Genomic DNA, 26460 nt, shown 5'->3' with positions numbered 1-26460 from the left:
AAAAGGAAGGTCTTTAAGCGGGATTTAAAAGTGAGGATGCAGGGTCAAGGTGAAGGGACTGAGTTCCAGAGTTTCAAGGGGTAGTGGCTGAAGGCATAGCCACTGATGATGGAGCGGAGGGGATGAGGGATGAACAAGAGGCTGGAGCAAGCTGGTGGGGGAGAGGGGGGCAAGCAAATTGGATACGTAGGGAGGTGCGAGGGCATGAAGGGATTTGAAAATGACTGATGCAATGGATATTTAATGTCCACCTGAACAGGCAGAAAGAAGTTCAGTTTAAAGTCTCATCCGAAGGGCAGAACCTCCAAGAATGCACCATACCCCCAGTACTAAATTGGACTGTCAGTCTAATAATAATAATAATCCTTGCATTTGATATAGCACTTCACAGAATGTAAAGTGAATTGACTGTATATTTGTGGGTGAAACGTGGCAGCCAATTGTGCACAGCAGTTCACGACAAACAGTCGTGAATTAAAGTGACCAATTTATTCTTGGTTTTTTTTGAGGAATTATTATCAGGCATATGGAGTAAGGAAACTTGCCCAAGGTTTTGCCAGGCTGGGAATCGAATCCAGGTCTCTTCGCCTGCAAGGCAAGTGCTCTAACCACTGAGCTACAGGACTCCACGACTAATACTATGGATGTTTAAAGTCCACCTGAACAGGCATAAAGAAGTTCAGTTTAAAGTCTCATCTGAAGGGCAGCACCTCCAAGAATGCTGCCCTTTGGATGAGACTTAAACATCCATAGCTCCACAGTTTAAACCATATTAGTTCAAAGTTCTAATGTGGCTCCTGATCTATAGACCTTGTCACTCAGAGGTAATCACGCTACCAATTGTGACAGAGATTAATTCACTAGCAGTCAATGAAAATCAACAAAACCGATTATTATTTGGCCACAATTCAGTTTGTTACAACATAATGAGCTGAATGGTTTCCTTCTGCGTAAACTCTAAAAAAAATTCAGTGGTTCTATGGTCGGACAGATTAGATGCTAAATTTATTTCCATAACAATATTCACTGCACTTCAAAGCAACTCATTGTGTGAAGTGCTTTGATGTAATAAAGAACTGTGCACATTAAATGCAAGGCAAGTATTATTAACACATCAAATGGTTATTCTGTTCCCCAATGATGTATTAATTTGATCCACCAGTGTTAGTTAATGTATCTCACAAATCACAATATTCTCCCCAAATTGTTTTAGCAGAAGAATTATTTTTACAGAATCTTATTTACTCTCATTCATGATGAAGAAGATGTGATCTGGGAAATTCTAAATAAATGCATTAATTATAATTTAGTAGGGTTTTTTTTGTCAACCGGTGTCTATGACACATGCACCATGCTTAAGAGTAATCGAACAAGACTGAGAGTTCCATGTATTTCAGCTACAAATGTAAATTTCATATAACACATATTCATAAACTTATAAGGGTTGAAAATTTCATACAAAACCATTGGTGGATAATTAAACTTTGAAAACGTGCGGGCATGTCTCTGAGGAATACACCAGAGAAGGCAAAGCTGAATGTGAGGCTCTCATCCACACTTTGAAATTTTAGAAAAGTATACCAGTCATTGCATATTTTGTACATAATTTGGTTTTTTTTAGATAAAGTGACTTTTTGTCCTCCTATATTGCTGTTTTTTTTCCATTTTCTTGATGTTTGAGGCATTTGCCATGGTTCTTGTGGGACATTGATCACAAACATGATATTGTTGATGTTTGACTCTCACATTACATCAAATATCTCAGACATATGGCTGAAATCCTTTATGATTTGGCATAAACTGCCTTGAAATAGGATCAGAAGAAGTATTGAGCATTGAAAGGCAATAACAAAGCAAGTCTCAGTATCTTAACATTCACCCTTTTAATCATCAAAAAAGTTCAATTACTTTCAGTAGGAATCATAGAACTAGTCGGGGTCCAAATTCTTTTGTTTTACTTCTTTTTAGCAGTATTAGAGGATTGAAAGTACATTGATTTCAGCTATTGGAGAATAATAAAAATTTAGTAGCATGAATCATCTGTGGTAATTATAACAAATGCCCCATCTTCTATTCTATACATGAAAAGCATTGCCACTTTTTGAGTATCTGTAATCTATTATTGTTTCACAAGAAAGGTTCAGCCCATTTGATTTTTTTCCTCAGATTGTCTTAGATGCATGGAATCCTGGTCTTGCAATTGATTTTTTTGATCAAATCATCCATGGTGGATGGCTAGGACTAGATGGGGCTCAACTGCCCCTTTTTAAAAAAAAATCAATCGCTCACCAACATTTTGCCAGATTTCGCATAAAATGTGCACCATACACTGGTCACCAGCCAAAGCCAGCAGCCTCTGACTTCATTGCTGACTAAGCAATATCATGTCTTACCCTCAAAAAGGTCCTGGGTTTTGCTGAGCAAGATTTGTTCAGGAAGAAGAGCTTTGCAAATGCAATTTGAGCTTCTTCCTTGTAAATAATGTCTCTTTAAGGGGAGCTGGGAGGGAAGTCCTTGTAGCCCCAACCTGAGGCATCTATGTCTTGTCGCTCTACCGTTTTGTCAATAGCGCCTTCCCACTTTCGGTATGGAAGGCTGCTTGTTGTGCGTCCTCACCTCTGATTGCCTGATGTACCTGTCAGTCAAGCCAATGGCTCATGTATCTTAAAGAGGACTGACATTTTAACTTTTATTTTTGACTTTCTTCTTGTATTTGGATTTTCAGGACTTTCTTCCTGTATTGTGGAGTCCTGTAACATATTGGTTAGTGCACTCGCCTCATAAGCGAGAGGACCTGAGTTTGATTCCCGGGGCAAGGCCAAACTTTAGGCAAGTTTCCTTATACCATATGCCTCTGTTTACCAAGCAGTAAGTAATACTAATAACTTTGTTGTTAGCCGATTGGCGGATTGCTTTTCCAGGGGTAATAATCACTTCAAAAATAAAATTTAGAAAACGATTTGGTCACTCAATCAACTGTTTGTGGGACATTGCTGTGTGCAATTGGCTGCCATGTTTCGCCCACAAAATATTCACTTTATAGAATATACTGTGAAGCACTTTTGAGATGTATTGAAGATGTAATAAGGCGCTATATCAAATGCAGGGATTATTATCATAGTTTACACCGACCACCACCTCCTCTACGTGCCCCCTCAAGCACCCTCAATCATCACATCTAACGCCAAGTGCGAAGAGGTCATGGACTTCCTTACCTCTAAAATTGAAAACATCTGCCTGGCTGCTTCATCCTTCTGCCCCATGTTACCTACCACCATCCCCATTCCATCTCCCTAACCCACCCCGCGCTCAGCTCCTACCTCAGCCCCCATCCTACATTCATTTGCCCCCAACTCTCCTTCCTCTCTCTCATCCACCACAATGAAGCCCACCATCTGCTGCCTTGACCCCTCCCCACCCAATTGCTGATCACCCAGCTCCCCCTCCTCTGTCCACTGCTGGCAGAATCTATGAACCAGTCTCTCTCTTCAGGATCAGCCACACTCCCACTCAAAACTGTGGTCATCACCCCCCTCCATAAAAAACCTACCCTCGATCCCTCCAACCTGAGCTGCTACCGCCCTATCTCAAACCTGCCCTTCCTTGCCAAAGCTCTGGAATGCATTGTTGCCAACCAACTTCTCGCACACCTCTCCATCCACACCCTACTCAAACCTTCCAGTCCGGTTTCCGCCCTGCCCACAGTACAGAGACAGCGCTTGTGGAAGTCACAAATGATACCCTCTCTATCTGTGACCAAGGCTTTCTCTGCCTCCTCATTCTCCTGGACCCCTCCACCGTTTCTGACACAGTTGTTCACGCCATCCTCCTCCACCTCCATCATCCACCTCAGTGGAACCTCACTCTCTTGGTTTGAGTCCTACCTTACAAACTGCCAGCACTACTTTGCTGAAAATGGCTTTTCTTCTCGATTCCACCTGGTCACCTGCAGAGTACCCCAAGGATCCATCCTTGGCCCCCTTCTCTTCCTCATCTATATGCTCCCTCTCGGTGATATCATCCACAGAGAAGAGGTTAACTTCCCCATGTATGCAGATGACACTCAGCTCTACTTTTCCACCTCCAGCTGTGAACCCCAGGCCCCTGATGTTCTGTCAGCTTGTCTGTCGGACATCAAGAGCTGGTTGAGCGCAAATCTCCTGCAGTTAAACGTCAACAAGACAGAAGCCATACTCTTTGGCGTCTTCTATCACATGGTTCCGACCTCCTCAACATACCCGACCTGCCTTTAAAACTCTCCGAACTCATGTGCAACGTAGGCGTCAGGTTTGATCCCCAGTAATCCCCAGTAATCCTTCCTCCCCCACATCCAGTCCCTGATCAGCACCGCTTTCTTCCACCTCTGCCACAATGTCCATCTCCGACAATACCTCACCCCAAAAGCTGTGGAAACCCTTGTCCAGGCCTTTGTCACCTCTTGGCTGGACTACTCTAACACGGTGCTCGTCAGTCTCCCCTTGTAATCACAAAATCCAGCTCATTCAAAGCTCCGCTGCATTCTCACCTGCACCAAACTTCCTACCCCGATTACTCCAGTCCTTGCCAATCTCCACTGGTTCCCTGTCACAGAGTGGATCAACTTCAAGATCCTCACTCTAGTGTTTAAATCCCTCCATTCCTTGGCACCGCCCCCTCTCTCTCTAACCTCCTCTCTCTCCACAGTACCCGCTGCCTCCACTCTACTGGGTCTGGCCTTCTCCGTGTCCCTCGAATCCTCCGCTCTACCATCAGCGGCCGTTCCTTCAGCCACTACGCCCCGAAACATTGAAACTCCCTACCTCAACCCCATCACCTTAGCCCCCTCCTTCCCCATCTTCAGGTCGCGCCTTAAGACCTTCCTCTTCGACCGCGTCTACAGTCACCTTCCCCCTCCCCCTGGCTCGGCCTCAGGCTCCGCCATTGTTAAGTGTTCTGAGACGCCACCGGGTGGAAGGTGCTGTATAAATGCAAGTTGTTGTTGTTGTTACACTACAAGTCACTTCATCATTCAGTGATGCAACACATTCTTATTTGAATTAAGAATGCGGCAGCCAATATTCGCAAAGCAATGTCTGTCACCTTAGCATGAAAATTTCCCTTTATCTGAATGGAATGCATATTGGATCTAGGAGGGACATGCTTTGCTAACATAATTCTGGAAAGTAATAGACGCAGGTTGGCAAAACCCAAGGCTTGGGGACCCCAGTGTGCACTGAGATACTGCTGGAGTTTAACGAGCTAAAACAATATAGATTGCCACTGAAAACATTGTTTCCTGCTTCTTGTCCAGGTTGGAGCATTGTATTCATTTGGGCTTTGCTTGCAGTTTAACAGAAGTTGAGTAGAAAGAATCCTTGCCCCCTCCCCCTCCCCCCAAGAATGGTCTGCCCCTCCAAGTCCTACTGACAAGCCAGGAACTAGACTACCATGATTGGCACAGAGGATCGACTCATAGAAGTGGTCATTTAATTGTAAAGTGAAATTAAAAGTAGAGTATTAAATGAGGGTATTAAAATACTTTTTAAATTTATCTTATGTTTTTACTATCAGTGAGCCAAAAATAAAATTTGGAGTTTCTAAAGAATATAAATAAAACCAGTATCAAACCGAGACAAGTTGTGGGTAATAAAATCGTGGAGTCCTGTTTGTAATTTTTTAAAACAGATTTCTTAATAGAAAATTTATCATGATCACATTTCTAAAACATTGAAAATGAAATTTCAGAACATATGAAATTTCAGAAATGTGGTAATTGCACTTTTCTTGTTAAGAAATCTGCTGAGAAATACTGCAAATTAGACCACTTTAGGAAATTATCTAAACCATTAAATTCAAGATTTCTCCACTCATTATCCTCTGCTTCATGGTACAAAAATACTGCATTGAATGAGGAATTAAACTTTGCTATGACATTAATGATAGCTTCCTTTGATAACCTCATGCAATGTTGAAGTAACTACAATCATTTCTTCATTCATCGATGTCGGTTAATTCTCGTTTGTGAAGTGAATTACTGATCATTGGGCTATTTATACTGCACTTTTTGCATTGATGTGATGCAAAACACTCAGCTAAATCAATACTAAAATGCAGTGAACATTTAATTTGCAGATCACGTTCTTCAGGACATCATATCAGAGCGTGTCGACTGAAGCCACAATGTATGGTCAGGAACCTGTTCACTTTGTTGCAGTTGAAATACAGACACAACTAGGTTTCTGCTGTATAAGTCTTGATCTTGGGAACTTTATTGGATGGTGTGGGACCAGCTCTTTAATAACATTAAAATAAGTAAACCCCAGATAAAATTGATCACTCGCTTCATGGCTGTTTATGGGACATTACCGTGCATACATTGGCTGCTCACAAGTTCGCTCACAAAATACACATTCATTCCTGTTTACTGTATATCCTGCGAAACGCTTTAAGATGTCCTCCTGATGTGAAAGGTGCTGTATCAATGCAACACTTATTATTATTATTATTATTATTATTATACTCTTAAACATGGTGTTGTTTTTCCATCTGTTTCAGACAAAAAAAGATTCAAGATAATAGACTTTCCAATCTCTAGACAAAAACGCACTGCTGTGAAATTGAACACATTCTGCCTCCTACAGTTCTTACCCTCTGATAGAAAACTCAGCTGTTGCACAATCTGCCATCTAGTGAACAGCCAAAGACTTGTGAAATATAACAGTGTAGGTCAATCGCTTGATCGTCAATATCTAGCAGTCTGACGTTCAAACAACTGGGCCAACTCGCAACTAAAACTATTTCAAAAGATATAAAATATAGAATTTTTGGTAAGAAACAATCTAATAATTGTGTATTACCAGTACGTTTACGAAGGAAAACTGATATTCCCAGAAATTCTCATTAAAAATTGTTTGATATTCAAGCCCATAAAATGCATTTAAGCAACAAAGGAAAATGGTTAAAGGGGCATATTCCGATTGTTTAAGAAAAGGATTAAACTCCCTTATTGCTGCAGTGTTATAGTATCTTACACTCTTCAATTTCTAATATGATGTCTTTGGGACATCCTCCCAACATGAAAGGCGCTATACAAATGTAATTTTGTTGTTGTCGTTATAAATTCACATCACCAAGGTATGTAATGTTAGTGATGATTTGCAGCATCTGGATTTACTTATATATATTAACATTATATTTGAATTGGAAGTTGAAGCCTTAAAGTATTCTCTCAATAATTAACGAAATCAACCTCTTTTGTCTTCCATTTTAATTATAGTTTTTTCAAATTGAGAAACTAAGTTGAGGGTCAAAGCCCATAGTAGAGGCATCACAAAAGGACAGGAAAGAAACGAGCAAAGCAAAGAAAATCTGTTAGTTACCAAGCTTCAGTTTTGAAAGCCTAAAGATTGTATGAGAAAGAAAGAACTGAAGGACATAAAGAAGCTCCTGCAGTCAGTATGTCCAAAGGAAAGAATATATTAGAATGTGAAGCATTGAAATGTGAGGAAGCAGCAAGGAAGGAATGCATAAAGGACAATATATTTGAAGCTTGAGAGAAAGAAGGGCAGGAAGTTCAGATAAACGATAACAATAAACATAATATTATCAATAAGAAAGTGAGAAAGGAACAATTTTGACAGAGAAAAGCGGAAAGAAGTCACAGGTGAGAGAAACATTACTTACAAGATAATATGCCTTTTCTTGTATCATGTCCAGCAGTGCAAATGAGGTGCTAGAAGAGACACCTTAGATATTTTCAAGTAGTATTCATCACAGATAATGGATTTATGGAATTTAAAAGATGTCGAAGTAGAATAAAAATGGTGTAACAATGCACCATAATGATAATATTGTGATAATATTTGATTGTTTTACATAGTCTTCATAATTAAATACAATATCCCATTTACTGTCTAGTTATTATGCATCTGCAGAAATCTTTTGACCAATAACTTGTTCCACTAACTAACCGATGGCATGGTCGAAGAGGAGGGTTTTGAGGCAGGACTTGAAGGAAGCTAAGGCAAGGCGGAGTGATTGGGGGATGGAATTCCAGAGGTTAGGGGTAGAGTGGCTGAAAGCTCTCCCAACAATGGTGGGGTGGGTGGGGCGGGGGACATGGAGCAGGCCAGAGCCGGCTGAGCGGAGGGAGCGGGTGGGTTGGTAGGGGGTTAGGAGGTCGCAGAGGTAGGGTGGGGTGAGGCCATGGAGGGCTTTGTAGGTGAGGACCAGGATCTTGAACTGGATCCTCTGAAGGATAGGGAGCCAATGGAGTCGGGCGAGAATGGGGGAGATGGGGTCATGGAGTTTGGTACAGGAGAGGACACGGGCTGCAGAGTTCTAGGAGGAGTTGGGAAGGCCGACAAACAGGGCATTTGCATAGTCAAGCTTGGAGGTGATGAAGGCATGAACAAGAGTTTCAGCGGCCTGAGGGGTGAGCTGGTGGCGGAGTCAGGCGATGTTACGGAGGTGAGGGAAGGCAGAGCGGGTCACGGCTTGAATGTGAGGAAGAAAAGACAGTTGAGGGTTGAACAAGACACCGAGGTCCCTGACTGGCTTGGTGAGTTGAAGTGTGCAACCTTGGAGGTTGATGCTGCCAAAGCCTGAGGTGCTGAGGCATTGGCGCGAGCCAATCAAGATGTCCTCAGTCTTGTTCACATTGAACTGTAGGAAATTTGCCCTCATCCAGGACTTGATGACAAGCAGTCTGTCTGGTCCTGGAGTTCAGGGTGGAGGCAGAAAGATAGAGAGTTGGGTGTCTTCTGCATACGTATGGAAGTTGACCCCATGTCTGCGGATGATGTCATCAAAGGGGAGCATGTAGATATTAAAGAGGAGAGGGCCAAGGACGGAGCCCTGGGGGACGCCAGACATGACAGTGCAGGGAAGATTAAGTAAGGAGGAAAAGTGGTGTATGAGGATGGAGTGGTCAACAGTGTAGAAGGCGGCAAAGAGATTGAGGAGGACAAGAAAGCAGAGGGAGCCCTGATCACAGATGTTCAGAATGTCATTAGTGGCTTTGACCAGGGCTGTTTCTGTGCTGTGGCAGCACAGAAGCCGGATTGGAGGGGTTCAAAGAGGGAATGGCGAGAGAAAGGAACGGAGCTGGGACACGACGACTCGTTCCAGGACCTTGGAGAGGAATGGGAGGTTGGGGTGGTAGCTGGAGAGTAGGGATGGTTTTTTTCAGGATGGGGGTGATGACGGCTGTTTTTAAGGGGTTGGGAACTGAACCGGTGGACAAGGGGAGGTTGATGACGTTGGACAGGAAAGTGACCAGAAGGTGGAGCTGGGAGATGAGGAGAGAGGTGGGGATGGGATCGAGGGAGCAGGTGGTGGGTTTGAGTTTGTGAACGATGGCGGTGAGGGAGGAGGGAGAGATAGGGTCGAAGGAGTATAGGAGGGATGGGAAAATTCTAGAAGAGGCAGTTCTACAATTGTAGCTTTTACCATATGATGCTGGATCCATCCACACCTTCAAGAGTGAGATTCATAAAATTTTGGTAGGTCAGGGTATTAAGGGATATGGGGAGAAAGCGGGAAATTGGAATTGAAAGGATTGGTTGAGGTACAGATCAGCCATGATTTAATTAAATGGCAGAACAGGCTCGAAGGGCTGAATGGCCTCCTCCTATTCCTATGTTCCTACCCATTATGTAGTCATTATACAATTTATGGTTTTGTCCTTGACCACACAAATTAATACTCCAATTTAAGTCTCTTTGAGGGAACTTATCAAATGCTATATATAAGTTAAAAATATAACAACAGCCACATCAACTTCAACCATCAGCTTGGTTACAGGGAGAGTAAATCCATGTCAGCTGTATATTGCACAAGGATTATGTGAAACAGATTCAATTCTTAATTAAACTGATAGTGGAATAGCACAGAAGGTAAATACCTTCACTGTGTCTAAATTGATTAACTCCACGAGGGAGGAAAAATAGCTATTTCCAATGACACCAATCTTTTACTAGGTGTCTGCTGAAAAAATAATTAAGTCTGTGAAATTACTGTGTCGCAGGAGCTGGTGAAGATTTTTACATGTACCATTTGAAACAGGTTTAGGTTTTCTTTCATCCTAAAGACTAATGTAGTATTGCAATTTGTTCAATTGGTTTTCAGTATTGTAGAATGGCATATTTCAGTCATAAAATATAGAATTTCACCACAAAATACAGTCTTACGAGAAAAAATCTGCTGCGAAATGTTAAATGTTTCAAAGGTGATTAAGAGTAGGGGTGAGGGTTAAAGATAAGTTACATCTCATTTCTATTATTTACTCTTCTATGCTTCCAGACAACACCAAATTATATTTGTATAGAGCCTTTCACATTGGGTTAGCAGGACCCAGAGGTAGGAAGAAGCAAGGCTGTGGAGGATATTTGAAGGAGAGGATGAGGATTTTGAATTTTATCCTCTGGGGGATGGGGAGCCAGTGGAACCGGGCGAGGGTGGGAGTGGTGGGGTCAAGGAGTCTGGTATGGAAGAGGACACGAGCTGCAGAGTTCTGAATGATCTGCAGCTTGTGGAGGGAAGAGTTGGGAAGGCCGACAAGCAGGTTGCTGGTGTAGTCAAGCCTAGAAGTGACAAATGCATGAATGAGGGTTTCGGCGGCCTGAGGGGAGTGGAAGTGGTGAAGCTGGGTGATGTTGGGTCATGGATCATGGCACAGATGTGGGGTAGAAAGGACAGTTGCGGATCAAACAAGATGCCAAGGTTTCGGACAGGCTCAGTGAGGTGGAGTGTGCATCCATGGATGCATCCTGAGGTATGGAGGCACTGACGGGAGAAAATCAGGAGAGCTTTGGTCTTGCTGACGTTCAACAGGAGAAAGTTAGCTCTCATCCAGGACTTCATGTCTGACAGACATTCTGTCAGGACAACAGTGGTCCTGGCGTCAAGGGAGAGGTAAGAGTTGGGTGTCATCTGCATACATGTGTCATACATAACATCTGATATTGTAAATAATATATTATAAAGGACTTGGCAGGATATTTGTCAATTTGCACTATACTATACTTTTAAAAACACATTCTATTCTGAAATAATTCTACTTATTTGGTCATCTCTAATTTTTCATTGGGAAAATGCATTTAAAATGAGACCAGCAACTCTGCAATGGAAGCTACAACATGTTTAAAGTAACGTTTGCAGCTCTCCCTGGATGAATTAAACTAATTTGCCACATATCAACAACAACAAAATGACATTTGTATTGCGCCTTTCATATCGGGAGGACGTCCCAAGGCACTGGACAGACAGAGTTACGGACCCAAGCTGAGGGTCTGGGTGGGGGGGTGGAGGGCAGGGGGGGAAGCAGGGAGGTCGAAAGCATGGTTGAAGAGGAGGGTCTTGAAGTGGGTCTTGAAGGCGGCAAGGGAGGGAGAGGGCAGGGTGCAGAGTGGCGGAAGGCCCACGCGCCGATAGTTGGGCAAGCAAGGCGGGGGACGTGAAGCACGCTGGAGTCCACTGAGCAGAGGGAATGAACTGTGTGGTAGGTGGTTAGGAGGTCAACAACAACAACAAAATTACATTTAGAAAGGATAGTTGAGGGTCAAACAAAACCCCAAGGATCCAGACTGGATTGCACAGGTGGAGTGTGCAACCATGGATGGTGATGCTGTCAGCGCCTGATGTAAAGCGACACTGACGGGAGCCAATCAGGAGAACCTCGGTCTTGTTGACGTTCAACTGAAGAAAGTTAGCTCTCATCCAGGACTTGATGTCTGATATTCTGTCAGCACAGCAGTGGTCCTGGAGTCAAGGGTGGAGGCAGAGAGATAGAATTGGGTGACATCCGCATACATGTGGAAGTTGACCCCATGTCTGCGGATGATGTCAACAAGAGGGAGCATATAGATATTGAAGAGGAGGGGACCAAGGATAGAGCCCTGAGGAACTCTGCACGAGACAGTCCGGGTTGAACCTGGGAACGCTTTGGTCTCTACAGCTCAAGAAGCCACGAAGCCACACTTATCCATAAGTCATCAGTCAAAAGCTCAATAATTATCATATATAATAAATCATCTGTGTATTTCATACAGCTTCTTATCATGTTACTATGAACTGTAGTACATGTGTATTTTGTAGGCGATTGCGGCAGCCAATTTATGCATAAAAATGTCCCACAAGCAGCCTTGAAATAAATATCTAATTTTAACTGGTGAATTGTTAGCCGGAACACTGGTGAAGCCGTGAGAAACTCACTTGTCTTTTGGAATAATGCCATGCGATACTGAACATACACATGAAGGATAATACTTTGGAAATGTCATTGGTGTGAAATTGAACTTTGGGTTTATATTTAAAGGTAAGCTGTCAGTTTTATATGAGAAAGAATCTAGGAAGTATTTTTCTCAAGAAGGTGCCTTATAATACACTGCAAATTGTGTGAAACAAAAAACTAAATCTTTTATATTGGCCTAACAACAATTCTCAGCTACTGCAAAGTAATAAGCAGTTTGATCCTTTAACTTGGGACAAAATCAGAGAATTTACTGCAATGCCATACTTCTTGGCTCCCATCAAAGTCTTTTCAGCTGTGGCTCAGAGCTTCTAAACTTCTCCAACCTATCTCTCAGACTTATTGAACCTGCATGTAACTTAGGCGTCAGGTTCTATCCCCAGCTCTCCTTCCTTCCCCACATCCAGTTCCTGACCAGACTGCTTTCCTCCCCCTCTGCTACATGGTCTCCGACTTTACTGTTTTATGAATGGTGCATCTCCCCAGATGCACCATTCATAAAATTCATCAATTCAAAACTCTGCTGCCCATATCCTCAATCGCACCAAACTCCATACCTCCATCACCCCAAGCCTTGCCCGATACCACGGACTCCCTCTTGCAGAACAGATCGATTTCAAGATCTCCACAAGTTTACAAATCACTTTAGGCTCTGGCACGTTCCTACCTCTCCAATCTGCTTACACCCCACTCCACTGTCAGCACTCACCTGACTCAGGCCTCCTGCACGTCCCTCGTCCTCTCCGTTCCAACACTGCAGACATAGTTTCAGCCATTTTGTCTTGAAACTATGGAACTCTCTGACTCAATAATCTCCCCACTTTGCCACCTCCCTTGTCTGTCTTCAGATCACACCTGAAAACATTCCTCTTCGACCAAGCCTCTAGTCACCTCCCTCCACTCCCAGGCTCGGCATCACGCTGCGCCAATGTTACACGTTAGCCCGAGTGAAGGGCAACATATAATAATAATCCTTGCATTTAATACAATGTCTTATCACGTCTTCAAGACGTCTCAAAGCACTTCACAGAATATACTGTAAAGTGAATTGACTGTATATTTTGTGGGCAAAACGCTTGCATATGAATGCAAGATGTTGTTATTGCTTATTGTTGCAAGAGTCAACTCTCCCTACACAATGACAGCATGGCTTTGTGGCTACAGGGAAGCCAAGGAAATATAATAAGACTTGCAAGCAATCTGAAGATACATTTGTGTTGTTCTTTTAGACTGAGTGAGAAACATTGTCTCATACTTTTAATCTATACTAAAGTTTGATCTTTTAAAAACTAGACTACAATCATGTGGAAGAAAAAACACTAAACTGAACTTAGTGACATGTCGTAAACAAAATGCAAATTGTATTATTAAAATACTGCAGTACACTTAGTTCAGCATCGGGTTGAACTACTCACCCTCCTTTGATAAAGTCAAGAAAAGTGCTCTCAGTTTCAACTGCAAAGGAAAGCAATGTTACCTAGAAAAATAACAAATGGAACCACAGGTTCATCAGAATGTTATAGGTATATTACAAGCATACCAGCCCATTTCCGTATTTTAGTTTTTATGAACCATTTAAAAGGTGCATTACACCAAGTAGCATGATACAGAGAGCATTTTACATACTTTTGTAACAAGAAGAGAGCAATAACCAATGAGTGCCAAATTAGCTAACTCTTTTAACTCTATTGGTCAATGTTATTTTCTTCTTTCCCTGAACTAAACACAGATAATGAAGAGGCATGGGCCGTCTTGCTATTTTAACAGACTACATAGTGTAAAGCTGACTGAACTTGAATTCATAGCTGAATGTTAACACAAATAGTTGAATAAAGAACAGAATTTATTTCTGTACAAATTTAGTTTGGGGATTTTAAGTATGATAATATCTACCATAAATTTAGTTTTATTGGAATGTACGGGTAATATTTGCCAAATGGAAAAGATCGGATAAATAACTACAACAAATAGGTGAATGAATCATACACCATTGTTAAAATAGTGATGACTTTTGTTACTTTTTTTTAAAATGGGGTTCCCCAACAAGGAACAGTTGGCAATGTTTTAGTGATCCTCATATTATAGGCCCCATACTGCAATCTACAATCTGAGAATATTTTGCACATCGGACATGTTACTTTGGGGGTGGGGGGGGAGGGGTGATGAAATCACCACAATTTTACAATGAACATAAAAACAATTAAAGTATAAAAATAGGCCTCTGACAGCTATATTTTTTTTAAACCATTCAAGCTGAAATTAAAACTCTGATTTAAAAAGTATATGAACATACAGAGAAAAAAAATTCTATGAACCAGACAAAGATTCAATTTGGCTTCCATCTAAAAATGAGCCTGATTCAGATCAACACTTCCACCCTAGGCTGCCTGAGCCAGAACCATTGTGCTCGTAAAAAATATATTTTTTAAAATTGGTTCCATTGGATGGGTGAAAATATATATGAAGTGAGTTCTCAGTGGGCACATTTGATTAACTGATTGCATGGAAAACACAAGTGCATTACTACTTCTGTGAAACTTTGCAGTATAAATGGGGCATATATGCAGAGGATAAAATCATGATAGATGAATAAATTGAAATTGATCTAAGTGAATTCTATTGCATGTCAAAATAAATCACAATGCCAGAAAGTACTAAAAAAAAATGCCAAATTAAAAAGAAATGCAGTCAAGGGAGGGAATTTTCTTTAATTCACATAAAGTGCACACAAGGTAGAAATTTCCCACACACATGCAGTAACACATGAACTGTATCCCCACTTTACCTGCAGCATGAGTCAACAAATATTGTGAACTAAAATATGAAAATATAAAATCATAATTGTAAAGTTGCAGAAATTATTAAGACAACGTTAAAAACAAAATGACATAAACAGACAAATAAACTGATTCACTAAATAGTACTATCATTCCTGCAAACATTTAAATTAAAACAGTTACAACATCCAAGAAAATACTTACTGTTCCAGAATTAATGTATTTTTTCTTTTTTTCTTTCTTTTTTGGATTTAGCACCTGAAAGATAAAAACAATACTATATGTCCTTGTTTCTGCAAACTATTCAGGATAGGCAGGATTCAAAAGAACTGTACATCAAAATGCTGACAAATGTTGTAATCTTTCTAATTGTTGGATTTATAAAGCAGTTGCTGTGTTTTCAGCCACTGTGCCCTAAACCAATGGAACTCCCTGCCTCAATCCCTCCACATTGCCACCTCTTACCTGAAGACTTTCCTCTTCGACTGTGTCTAAGGTCACCTTCGCTTTCTCCCCATTTCAGCATCAAACTACCATTGTTAAGCACTCGAAGACCCCACCAAAACCATGGAAAGTTTTATATAAATGCAAGTTGTTGTTATAAAATTCTGGATAGATGTGAATAAACTATTTTAAATTATTTATTTAGAAACATTCTTTCAATACTGTTGATATATCCATCAATAATATATTCAGTTACCACCATAGTTATAATGCATTCATGCAAATGAAATGAATTCATGCATACATTCCCACTGTTAGGTTTGGCAGTACATAGTCCAAACAGGTGCGAGTGATTAGTTTACTCTCATGTGGGCGATTGCTAGACCAGTGTACCAATTGGAGATTAGTGGTGATATTAAAGGCATTGGACCTGGTTCAAGAACCAGTTTAAATTTTCAGTTTATGGTAGAATGCCATAAAATCAATTAATCCAAACTTGCCCATCAGTTAGGCCTTGCAAATATATAGTGAGAACATCTCTGGACTGACGTATCTAACAACCAAGTCAAACTGAGAGGCGAGTTCAGTACTTGGAGGGTATTGCAAAGGTTTACCATACACAAGTACACACATTGCTGACCTAGTTAATTCCTCACTATAAAAATAACTCGCAACCATTATTCCACCATCATATGATGTAGAGTGATGAAGCACTCTAGGACATTACCCTGTGTGAAGGGTGCTATATAAATGCAAGTTGTTGTTGTTGTTGAAACACTTGCATGTGTTAAATGATAGTAATAGCCCCCCCCCCCCAATCCCTGTTTTCATTCTTTCATAAATAATTTTAGTTACAATCCTCATGGTTTAATAGTTAACCTCGGCTCACACACATACAACAAGGTTTTAACCATGATATATTAAGTCACTCTGTTGTGACTCCCATAAATGCTGATCGTTTTATTATACCAGAAAGATGTGTCCAATGTACACTTACAACATTCACATTCGTATATTCTCATTTAATTGGAACTAATTCATATGGATGCAGATTCTGCAGAATTTCTCTGAAATCATCACAAAAATCCACATTGCAACTTGACATGAGTTTGTGTTGCCCCTCTATGGGGTAGAAATTCCATAAGGCACCTGTGTCAATTAAAATGTGTGACATAATTTCGAGAGTAATAATAATAATAATAATCCTTGCATTTGATATAGCGCTTTTCACGTCTTCCAGACGTCTCAAAGCGCTTCACAGAATATACTGTAAAGTGAATTGACTGTATATTTGTGGGCGAACGCGGCAGCCAATTGCGCACAGCAGTGTCCCACAAACAGTCATAGATTGAAAATGACCAATTTATTATTGTTTTTGTTTTGGAGGGATTATTATTAGGCTCTGTGTGGAGTAAGGAAACTTGCCCAAGGTTTCGCCCTGCCTGGAATTGAACTCAGGTCTCTCACTTGCAAAGTGAGTGCTCTAACCACTGAGCTACAGGACTCCACAATTAGGATGATGATCATTAAATAATATCTGAAATTCCTTTCAGAGTTTCTTTGGGATACAGTAGTTGGGTCCAACCCGTGCAAAACGACGAAAATATCTATCTTTTTCTAGTGCCATTATTTTGAGCAGGACATAAACAGAGTCTATTTACGGCTGGCAGAACTGTGTAAACAACACTGTGAATTATGCTGGTGTTTGGGGAACTCCACAGATTTTAGGATGATTGATACCCATTCAAGAAATATCAACAGAGAGAAGAAAAAAAGACTCTGGGCAACAGTCATATTTTCAAAATAAATGGACGGGTTTGGGGAAAGGAACAATGTGGGGAAACGGTCAGGCCATTTGCTCTTGGTTTTATTTTGCACAAAGGTAGTTTCGGAAATCACAATTGGATGTTTTAGGAATATTGTAAAAATAATGGAAATCACAATTAATGCTTCCCACCCTTTTTTAAAATACTGCAATTGGCCTCTGAAAGACTAAAAGGGGTGGTGGGAGAGGGATAAAACAGATGGTGGGTGATGCAAAACAGTGCTTTATTTACTCAACAACTTAGTATTTACAGTAAGCCCATGAGCACAGCTCCTCCTACCTAACAACCATTATGTAAAACTGAGCAAGGGTTGTACACCTTTATAGTGCCCAGTGTTGCAATGCATTTTTTATACCTCACTGATCACATAGAACATTTATTGTCTGATTGTGCTGATGCACAAAAGTCCAATGATCCCTAACGACTGACTTGATCACTTTTCAATGGTGTTGCTTGGATTAGCAAAAACAGCATGTTGGTGTCATAAATCGCATCAAGAGAGTTTTTGTTTTTCATTTTTAACAAGTGCCAAAACCCAGCAACAATAATAAATGGTAACAACCCAGCCAGGATTTCAATCTAAAAAGAGGTCACTGGAATGGTTATGAAACATGAACGCATATCTTAATAAGATTGACTGTCTAGGTCTGATAACGTGCACAGAATTGTTTATAAATATTTCAATGAATATGTTGCAGATTATTTTATTGTGTTCTAAAATGCAAGGATTATTATTATTATTTTCCCTTGACACATTCTTGGGACACTGTTGGAGTCTAACCATATAAAACTGCAGAGCTTCCCTTTGCTAGTACTGTCTGAAAAGCTTTCCTGCTGCTTGTCCAGATAGAACCACCCTACCTGATAGGGCTTTGGCTTGCAGGGTTAACAGGAGCTGAGTGGGAGGATTCCCTGCCCCCAGTGACTAATCTGCCCTTCCAAGTCCTAATGATATTACCAAGGGGTTACCAAGCCTTAATTGCTGCCAACCAGTGCTTACCTACTTTCCATAATTAGGTAAGCAGGAAGCATCCCTCCAGGAAGAGAAAGCGCATTCCATTCCTACAATTTATCCCTGGAATAGAAATCCTCTTTGAATGTGTCAAGGGAAAATATTTGGAACACAATAAAATAATCTGCAACAAATTCACTGAAATATTTAGAAACATGTTATCAGACCTAGCCAGTCAATTTTATTAAAATATGTGTTCATGTTTCATATGAAAGGATAGAGTGTGAACGGTAAATGTGTATCCCCTGCAGTGCTAATATTCTTTAATCAACACTAATACATCAATACATATCTTTACCGTTGAAATTATGCAGCACCTGGGTCCACAGCTTCATCTCATTGCTGCCCACCTCCCTGGAGCAAGGAAAAATACTGGGCCATTGTAGTCAGTGGAGGACTGGCAAAGACCTCTGTAGATCAGCTGCTAAATCCTCCCTCCTGTACAATAGGATATTCTCATGATGCCCGCAACCCTGCAATTGTATTTATGTTTGTAACTTCCAACTTTGTTTCTCGTTTCTATTTTTGGTCAGTCAAGTCTCAGGAATTTCTTTGGCTGATGCAAAAAAATTGTCTACATTTGTTTTGTAGACAATATATGATATGATGGCATTTTGTTGCAATATTAGCAAAATAAGCAAAACCTGTCTAGAATTCCATCCTGAGTCTCTCTGGAATTCCATCCTGGAGTCCATCCAATTCGCTCCCTTTCATGGCACATCTCAAAATGTACCTCTTCGAACATATTTTCAGTCAATTTTCCCCTCCCCATCGTCCTCAGCTCCCACCTCCAGCTCGGCTACCCGTCTAGCACTATGAAGCACTCTCAGACATCTTCCCAACATGATAGGCACGATATAATTGTATATTATATTGTTAAATTATAATAATTTGATCACTCAATCTACAACTGTTTGTAGAACACTGCTGCCAATTGGCTGTCGCGTTTCAGCCACAAAATATACAATAAATTCACTATTCTGTGAAGCGCTTTGAGACATCTCAACAACTTGATAAGACACCATATCAAATGTTAAGGATTAGTATTATATTATTATAAACAGTCCAATCTCTGCTCAAGCGTTATTTTCTGTGCTTATTTTATCCTTCATATCAGACAAAAAGGAAATGGTTTTAGATTTCTAAAAAATAGATGGATGATTTTGATAAAGGATAAATAGAGAAAATGTTGCATATTTCTAGTACAGTATTCGATCCATTAGCAAGTTAATAATTCAAAATTTGCAGTCAAGTGCATCATGAATTGAAACCAGCTATGATACATACAGCACTAGAGAGTGAGCATTCTCCACATACGCCACAATTGTGTTGTGCCTAAAGCATTCCTTAACTTATTTAAGCAGGTTGCGCCTCAAGGTAAGTGACTTGCACTCCTCTCAGGTCCCAGCACTGTGAAAACAATTTTGCTCTATATGAATCTCCAGAATTTAAAAGATGTAATACTTGTTCATTTGCCATGAAGGGCTAAATTTCACATTCTTCTTCACAAAAAAATTATATTTCAGCAATTGGGTAGGGGTTCTAGGCTTGACTTTACAATATGGCAGGATGAGAACCCTGAGAGGACGCCACCTGATGACATTCTTTTAACATCTTCAAGGAACACCGCAAATTTTACTCCACAGGGAATGGAATAGCAACTTACTCCATAAGTCGCTATATTCTTGATCACATCCGCAATTAAGAAACAGTGTTAAAATATAGTTTGAACTTCCTCTCTCTCTCACTCATTTCTCAATAAGGGAGCCCCCAAATATGTCAGAGAAACTTTAGCACCACCATCAGTGGAAGACGCTGGAATATCATTCACATATTGTAGAAATTAATATAGAAATGTCAACAATTCATCCAACTATATTTAAAAACTCAATAGCTAAGGTGAGAGTTGAAGATCAAAGCACTCAGTTCCCACAAGTTTAAATTGCTGTTTCTCACTGATGTACCCCAATCATTTTAAATAATTTTAAATCATTTTACTCATAATTGCACTTTTGATGTAATTTAAAAAAAAGTCCACTCTGACTAAACTGTGATTATTCATAGATTGTATTCTTGTCCCTAATATCCATTTAAACCCAGGATGAGTTTTATCTTCAAATATTAGCTCATTTATCAGTTCAAATTAAAATAAAAAATGTAGCAGGTTAGAAATTGGATATGTTTAATCCACCTGAAAATAATAATTCATTTAGAACCTTTCATCTGAAAAAAGCACAACAAAAGGATTTTTTATTTGTTAAACTGGTTACTGTTGGTGCTATTTTGTAATGAAATATATTATTAAACAATATCAAAAGCATTTAGCATTTATCCGTGCAAAGTAAAACTAATTGACATTGTTTTTGTGTTGATATTTGGTTTATTGGCTAAACCAGTGGAGTATTCACTGACTGAAAAATATATTTGGAATAAGTTGCGGTTCATTTATCATGGTAACAGCATGCTAACTGCGTAAGAGATTGAGTGTACATTGAGCTGTGTAGCTGTGAAGTTGACTCAAGGGAACCCCCACTCCAAAAATAGAAGGAGGTGGAGAAACATTCTCGCATCACAAACTTAATTTCTTATTTAAGAAATTTCCCCTAAATTGATCCCACAGTTACAAAAGAATTTATGTTATGATGTGAAATTGATAAATACTGGTTTCAATTGTAAGTATGTCATATTTCACAAGGAATGTGTCTCTGAAGAATATAATTTCTAATATAATTGTGGGTGTCTCACAATCCTCCAGTGTCTCTCCTTTCATAGATACATGCCTGGTAAGCTAATTAGTCTTGTAATAATTTAAAAAAAACTATTGTTATGTATTTAAGATAGGCTAATGCTAGCAACCAAAGGGAAAACACCAATGGTATAAGTGGAATACACAAAAGGACGGCAGGGAATATTATAAAAATCCATTACTTCGTGAAAATTCGTCCCGAGACTTACACTCTCATCGAATGTTTGTTCTTTGCTGGATTGTCACTCGTGTGCCTGTTTGTCCCTGCACCTTGCTGATCTGTGGGTTGAGTAATGGTGTCATAAACCATGATTTCTAATCATAACCATGATTATCCAACAGATGCCCTTGAGGTCAGCTATCTCATTCAAAACCCAAATGCACGTAAAGTACTAAGAGACATCGCTCACCACAATGATATTTTGGGGGGCATCAAAAACAGACAACAGGATGAAGGAGTAGAAGTTGACATGGTTGATGTACACTACAGACTGATCGACTCTCAGTACCTGTCTGCACATTTCCAGAGTCGACAAGACTCAACATAAAACAGAATATAGTAATTGCTGTGCCAACAATGTATTTCATATATATTTGTGGCAATGGATGAGCCTGTTAGACTGCTGCAAATGCATGTGTACCCAGCACCTTCTCCAACTCCACAGAAATCACTTCCTGATGATTGAAAAATAAGCTGTTTTCCAACACTGCACAACCTTACTGTTATTATCTCACTCACAACTCTGAATTTCATATATACGCCAAAGCTTGACATTTGCAGATCTTTAAAATCTCTCTCTTGTATATGGTCTCCTCCTGTCTGACCCTTTAGATTCTTGAATGTTTCAATCTGTTGCCAAGAAGAGATTGATAGCTGCTGTAATTAGTGGGAGGGGGCTATTGCTGCGCTGCTGTTCACACTGGAGCCATTACCTAGAAAAGATTAAGACTTGATGAATGTGATCTACACCACTGGTTTCGTGCAGTACCTGACAATTCCAAACATTCAACATGATTTAATTTTTCTCATCATGTTAAATCTATCTGGCATTAGTAAACTGGAGTTATGATTATTAAGAATAATAAAAATCATTGTGTTTCATATAAGATCCTTCACATCAGGAGGATGTCTGAAAGCGCTTAATAAATACCCCTTACACCAACATTTCAATAGATTGTCATTTTTCACAAGGTAGCAAGTCAACAACTGAAATATTATCTGCCACTTCACAAATCTACATTTCTCTCTAATTCTCACTTTAGTGCTTTCAGTTAAAAAAAACATGAAATAATGGAGATTATGTTTGCCCTGGTTCTCAGGAGAATTCAGATCTGTTAGGTACATGTTTAGAATTTGAAATGGTACTTTTAGCAATCAGAGTAAGTTGGACACCAATTTTCAAACTCTTCAGCAGATCGCTTTTTGTGCTTTAAGGAGCTGAATCTCAAGTAATCACAATGTAACAATGATTCTTTCAACTGGTTCGATGCAAATATATTTTGTGCCTTTTTCTCCCTAGGGATCACTACTTATTTAGTCCTGCATTGTAAGAGTTCAATGGCAGGCTAATACCAAACTGTCAATTGCAATTGCAAGCAGTCAGGTATCCCCAGATGGCTGAAAATGTTAAATATATTTTACAAAAAATTTCCAGAAAATAAATGACTGCTCAAAGAAATTCTATCACATCCCTAACAAAACACAATATAAGATTTTATTTCTTTAAATGCCAGTTTACTTTAGCTTGTAGATGCCAAATGTAACGTGGAACAGTTTTTCTTTTAAAACATCATAAATGCAGATTACAAATATAATCTTTTCACATTTTTGCAATTTAGTCATGCTGGAATATAATCTTGATTTATGATTCTAATAAAATATCAGGATCAAAAAGTAATTGCCACACTTTGGAATGAAATGTTGGAATCAATATGTGGAACTGTTGATAATGGAACCATATTACTGAGAACCATTGAGCAATCCGTTTTCCAGTAAATGTAACCTTTATCAGAGTTGAAAGGGATGCATTGATTTCATGACCCATTTTCTATTACATATAATTATCACAATCAGAGAAAGATGTGGCATAATTATCAAGGGTTTCACACATCACTGAAAATCTGCAATACTGCAACATTTGCATTCAAAATTGAAAAAATCCTCTTTTCATAGGAACTTCAGTCATTGGGGGAATCTATTAATTTATAAATTGATACTCTGCCATGCTTTCCCATGCAGGCAGAAAGTTTCCAACTTTAAGGCAAAATAGTTGCCAGCCAATTTCTTACATAGAACAAAATATTTCCATAGAGTGCCCCAAAGGCTTACATTATGCAAACAAATGGATTTAACACAAAATCCTCCAATTTTTACCTCTCTGTTATACGCTGCCTGAACTCAAGTCACTGAAATGAACACAAGAAACATAAAGCGAGAACATAAAGCAAGAATAGGTTTATAATAGTATTTTGAATAAATATATAAAACACTCCTGCAGAGTATCTAACTTCCATGTTTGTTCTGTCTCTGTAAAGTGCTTTGAAACATTGTGCTATGTGGGAGGCATTATACAGGTGCAATTTGCTGCTGGTTTGAAATATTTATCATTTGTGAAAAGCGAAGAGCGACCATATTGAACAATAAAATAATATCCACAATTATTTTCAAATGAGAATTTGACTAATATCTTGAAAAGTGTACAAGAAATAAGCAAGGGATTAGGACTAAATGGATTGCTCTTTCAGAGAGCCAGCACACGCACAATGGGCCAAATGGCTTCCATTCGGTCTATGGGATTCTCCCATTCTATGAACATCTGTGCACCATACAAGCTAAGAAAAAAACGATGCAGCCAATTGCGCACAGCAGTATCCCACAAACAGTCTTGGATTGAGTAACCATATTCTTATTTTTTTTATATAGGGATTATTATCCCCGGAAAAGCGATCCACCAAACAACTAACAGCCGAGTTCCTACTTACTGCTAGGTAAACAGAGGCATGTGGAGTAAGGAAACTTGCCCAACATTTCGTCCTGCCGGGAATCGAACCCAGGTCTCTCGCTTGCGAGGCGAGTGCTCTAACCACTGAGCTACAGGACTCCACATAGAGGTTACTTCTGGGAACCGAAGCAGAACAAATAGTGTGATTTAAAAAGATACTGAACTTAAAACAGAAAGTTTCAAAAATAAAAACGATTCCAGATACTGTGGGGAAAAAAATTAATACCTACTGCGTTACTAACTTCATCTACCCTTCCATGTCATTTATCCGAATCCCATTGAAATACTCTTTGACCTCCCTCACAGTTACCTCTCCCTCCATCCCTCCACCTTCTCCCTTGGGACGTCCTCCTGACGTGAAACGCGCTGTACAAATGTAATCTTGTTGTTGTTGGTTGTACTCTGAAGTGAGCTGAGACTTCATCCAAACTGAAGGACACTATATAAATGCAAGTTTTTGTTGTTGAGTAAATAGATTCCATTAGGGAGCTCAGCACAAAATCAAATGGCCACCTTCTGTACTGTAAACTTTCTATGATTCTATGGTCCCCAAGGGGCTGTTAACAGGCTTAAGCTGTGCAAATCACACTAGTATAGATTTTGTGACCAGAAAGACTAGATTGTTTCTTCCGAAAGCCCATGGGTCAACTGGGGAAGAGATGGGATTGAAAGACTAATTTGTTTATTGTTGGGCGGATCAATCTCAGTAACATTCACCAATTTTAGCTGGAGTATTTTGCTTTGACTGGCTTGGTCTCATTCCGATTCTTTGGAGGACAACACAATCTCTAACACTTGTGCTGCATTTGGGTAATGGCTTCAAACCAATTGGATACCAGTGGCTAAGGGTGACATTTTTCTTATTCAAAAACTAGAACGTGATCAAGCTAAATACACATGGAGAACGTATTCACTGCACTTAAAACATTCAGAAGAATCAATAATTCCCATCATAAATATAAAACATGAGGAAATTTGGTTAAAAAATACAACAATCAGATTTTCTTTCTTTAGTAGATAATGGGATTTTAAAAAATCACTATATTCACTGGGCTTGATTTAGACAGTTTTCTTTGTATTTCAGAGTAACCAGAATTTTGGAAATTCATAAATATAATCATAATTTTGAAGCTGCTTTTCTGGAAATTGATTTAGGACAGAAGAATATTGCAGACTAAATTTGCACATGAGTTACTGTGAATGAATTACACAGAATTATGCAGCACAGAAAAGGCTATTTCACCCAACTAGTACATGCTGCAAGTTTATACAGTGGAACTCCATTATAACAACAACTTGCATTTATACAGTGCCCTTCATCCTTAGCAGTGTCTCGGAACATCACATGCTTTGTAGAATGTGAATTCCCTTTAGCAAGATCCCTGACATTTACTTACCAAACAATCCAAGATCGCCACAGAAAGCTGGATGTCTTGCTTCAAATCAGTTTTTGTGCTCCAAAACGATGATATAGTTTTAGCACAGTGTCATAGTTCAAGCCTGATACGCACTGATTCTGTTGACTGGCTTTCTGCACATATACACAAGAGCCCTCACTGGCAACCAATCCATTATAAGGCAGATTTGATTTTGTGGACCCCCAACTACTGCCTTATAACAGGTTTCTACTGTAATGCGAACACAGGTATATCAAAGGAAAGTAAACAGGCACACATAAACGTTATCTTGGTAGAAATTGTTGCAACCATGAAAGAGACTAAAAGGATTAAAGTAAAGCCTTAGGTAGGCAGCATAAGTGCACCACAAAGGTCAGCGACAGCACTGTGATATCTGGAGCAGGAATAACTGATATGGTGCATTAGTTATCGCATTAGAGGACTATAGGGATTGCTGGAATTAGGAAACATATCAAACATAAATGCAGCACAACACTGCTGCCCTCAATACTGATGCATCTCGCAGCAATTGAAAGGGTCATCCTGTTTTTAGTTGAGATGAAGAAACCTTTTCACAATACCTTCTCTGTTGTAGTACTTTGCATCAAAAAGCAAATTCTTACCTCATACACATTGAACTGCGATTGTCCTCTGGACAATTCTCTGTAACTGGTAGTAAACTCTCCGATAAAATCGTGGCTGTAAAATACAAATACAATATCATGCTAAAGCTTTGGTTCATACAGCGCAATCTCCAGACAAATACGGTCAAGAACAGCTAACTACAGATTGGTGTACTTTTTACTATGTTGAGCTGATAACCAAGAACCAAGTGAAAAATTCTAATTGCTCTGAGCTAACACAGTACTTATGAATGGAAAAACAGGAGGAAAGGCTTCGCAAACTGAAAAGCTACAGCCCTGTCATTATTGCTGATACAATCTTTAATGTTAACTAAAATCTGTAATCTGTGAAATCCTAATCCTGATTGTCTCTAAATTTCATCAATAATAAATAATAATCCTTG

At 39.6% G+C, this 26460-nt stretch overlaps 1 protein-coding gene and 1 non-coding gene across 8 annotated transcripts in view; both read right to left on the bottom strand.

The window, feature by feature from the left end:
* LOC103188281 (copine-8) overlaps positions 1-26460 on the bottom strand; it is a 203712-nt gene that overhangs the window by 33437 nt on the left and 143815 nt on the right. For 3 of the 7 annotated variants that reach the window (XM_042335739.1, XM_042335740.1, XM_007908223.2), the window contains 3 exons: positions 26057-26132; positions 15211-15264; positions 13645-13706 (listed from right to left, as the gene is read on the bottom strand). In XM_042335739.1, coding sequence (XP_042191673.1) covers positions 13645-13706; positions 15211-15264; positions 26057-26132 — 192 coding nt within the window. Of the gene's footprint in view, positions 1-13644; positions 13707-15210; positions 15265-23422; positions 23441-25450; positions 25665-26056; positions 26133-26460 lie in introns of those variants that run through there. The other 4 variants (XM_042335743.1, XM_042335741.1, XM_042335745.1 and 1 more) reach the window with 4 other exon arrangements.
* Positions 24064-24135, bottom strand: trnaa-cgc. Its single transcript has one exon. It is a non-coding gene; the product is annotated as a tRNA-Ala (tRNA).

The sequence above is a fragment of the Callorhinchus milii genome, unplaced genomic scaffold (genome assembly GCF_018977255.1).
Source record: "Callorhinchus milii isolate IMCB2004 unplaced genomic scaffold, IMCB_Cmil_1.0 Scaffold5, whole genome shotgun sequence".
Lineage (NCBI taxonomy): Eukaryota > Metazoa > Chordata > Chondrichthyes > Chimaeriformes > Callorhinchidae > Callorhinchus > Callorhinchus milii.
The sequence above is the reverse complement of the archived record's forward strand: the minus strand, read 5'-3'. Positions and strand labels throughout refer to the sequence as shown.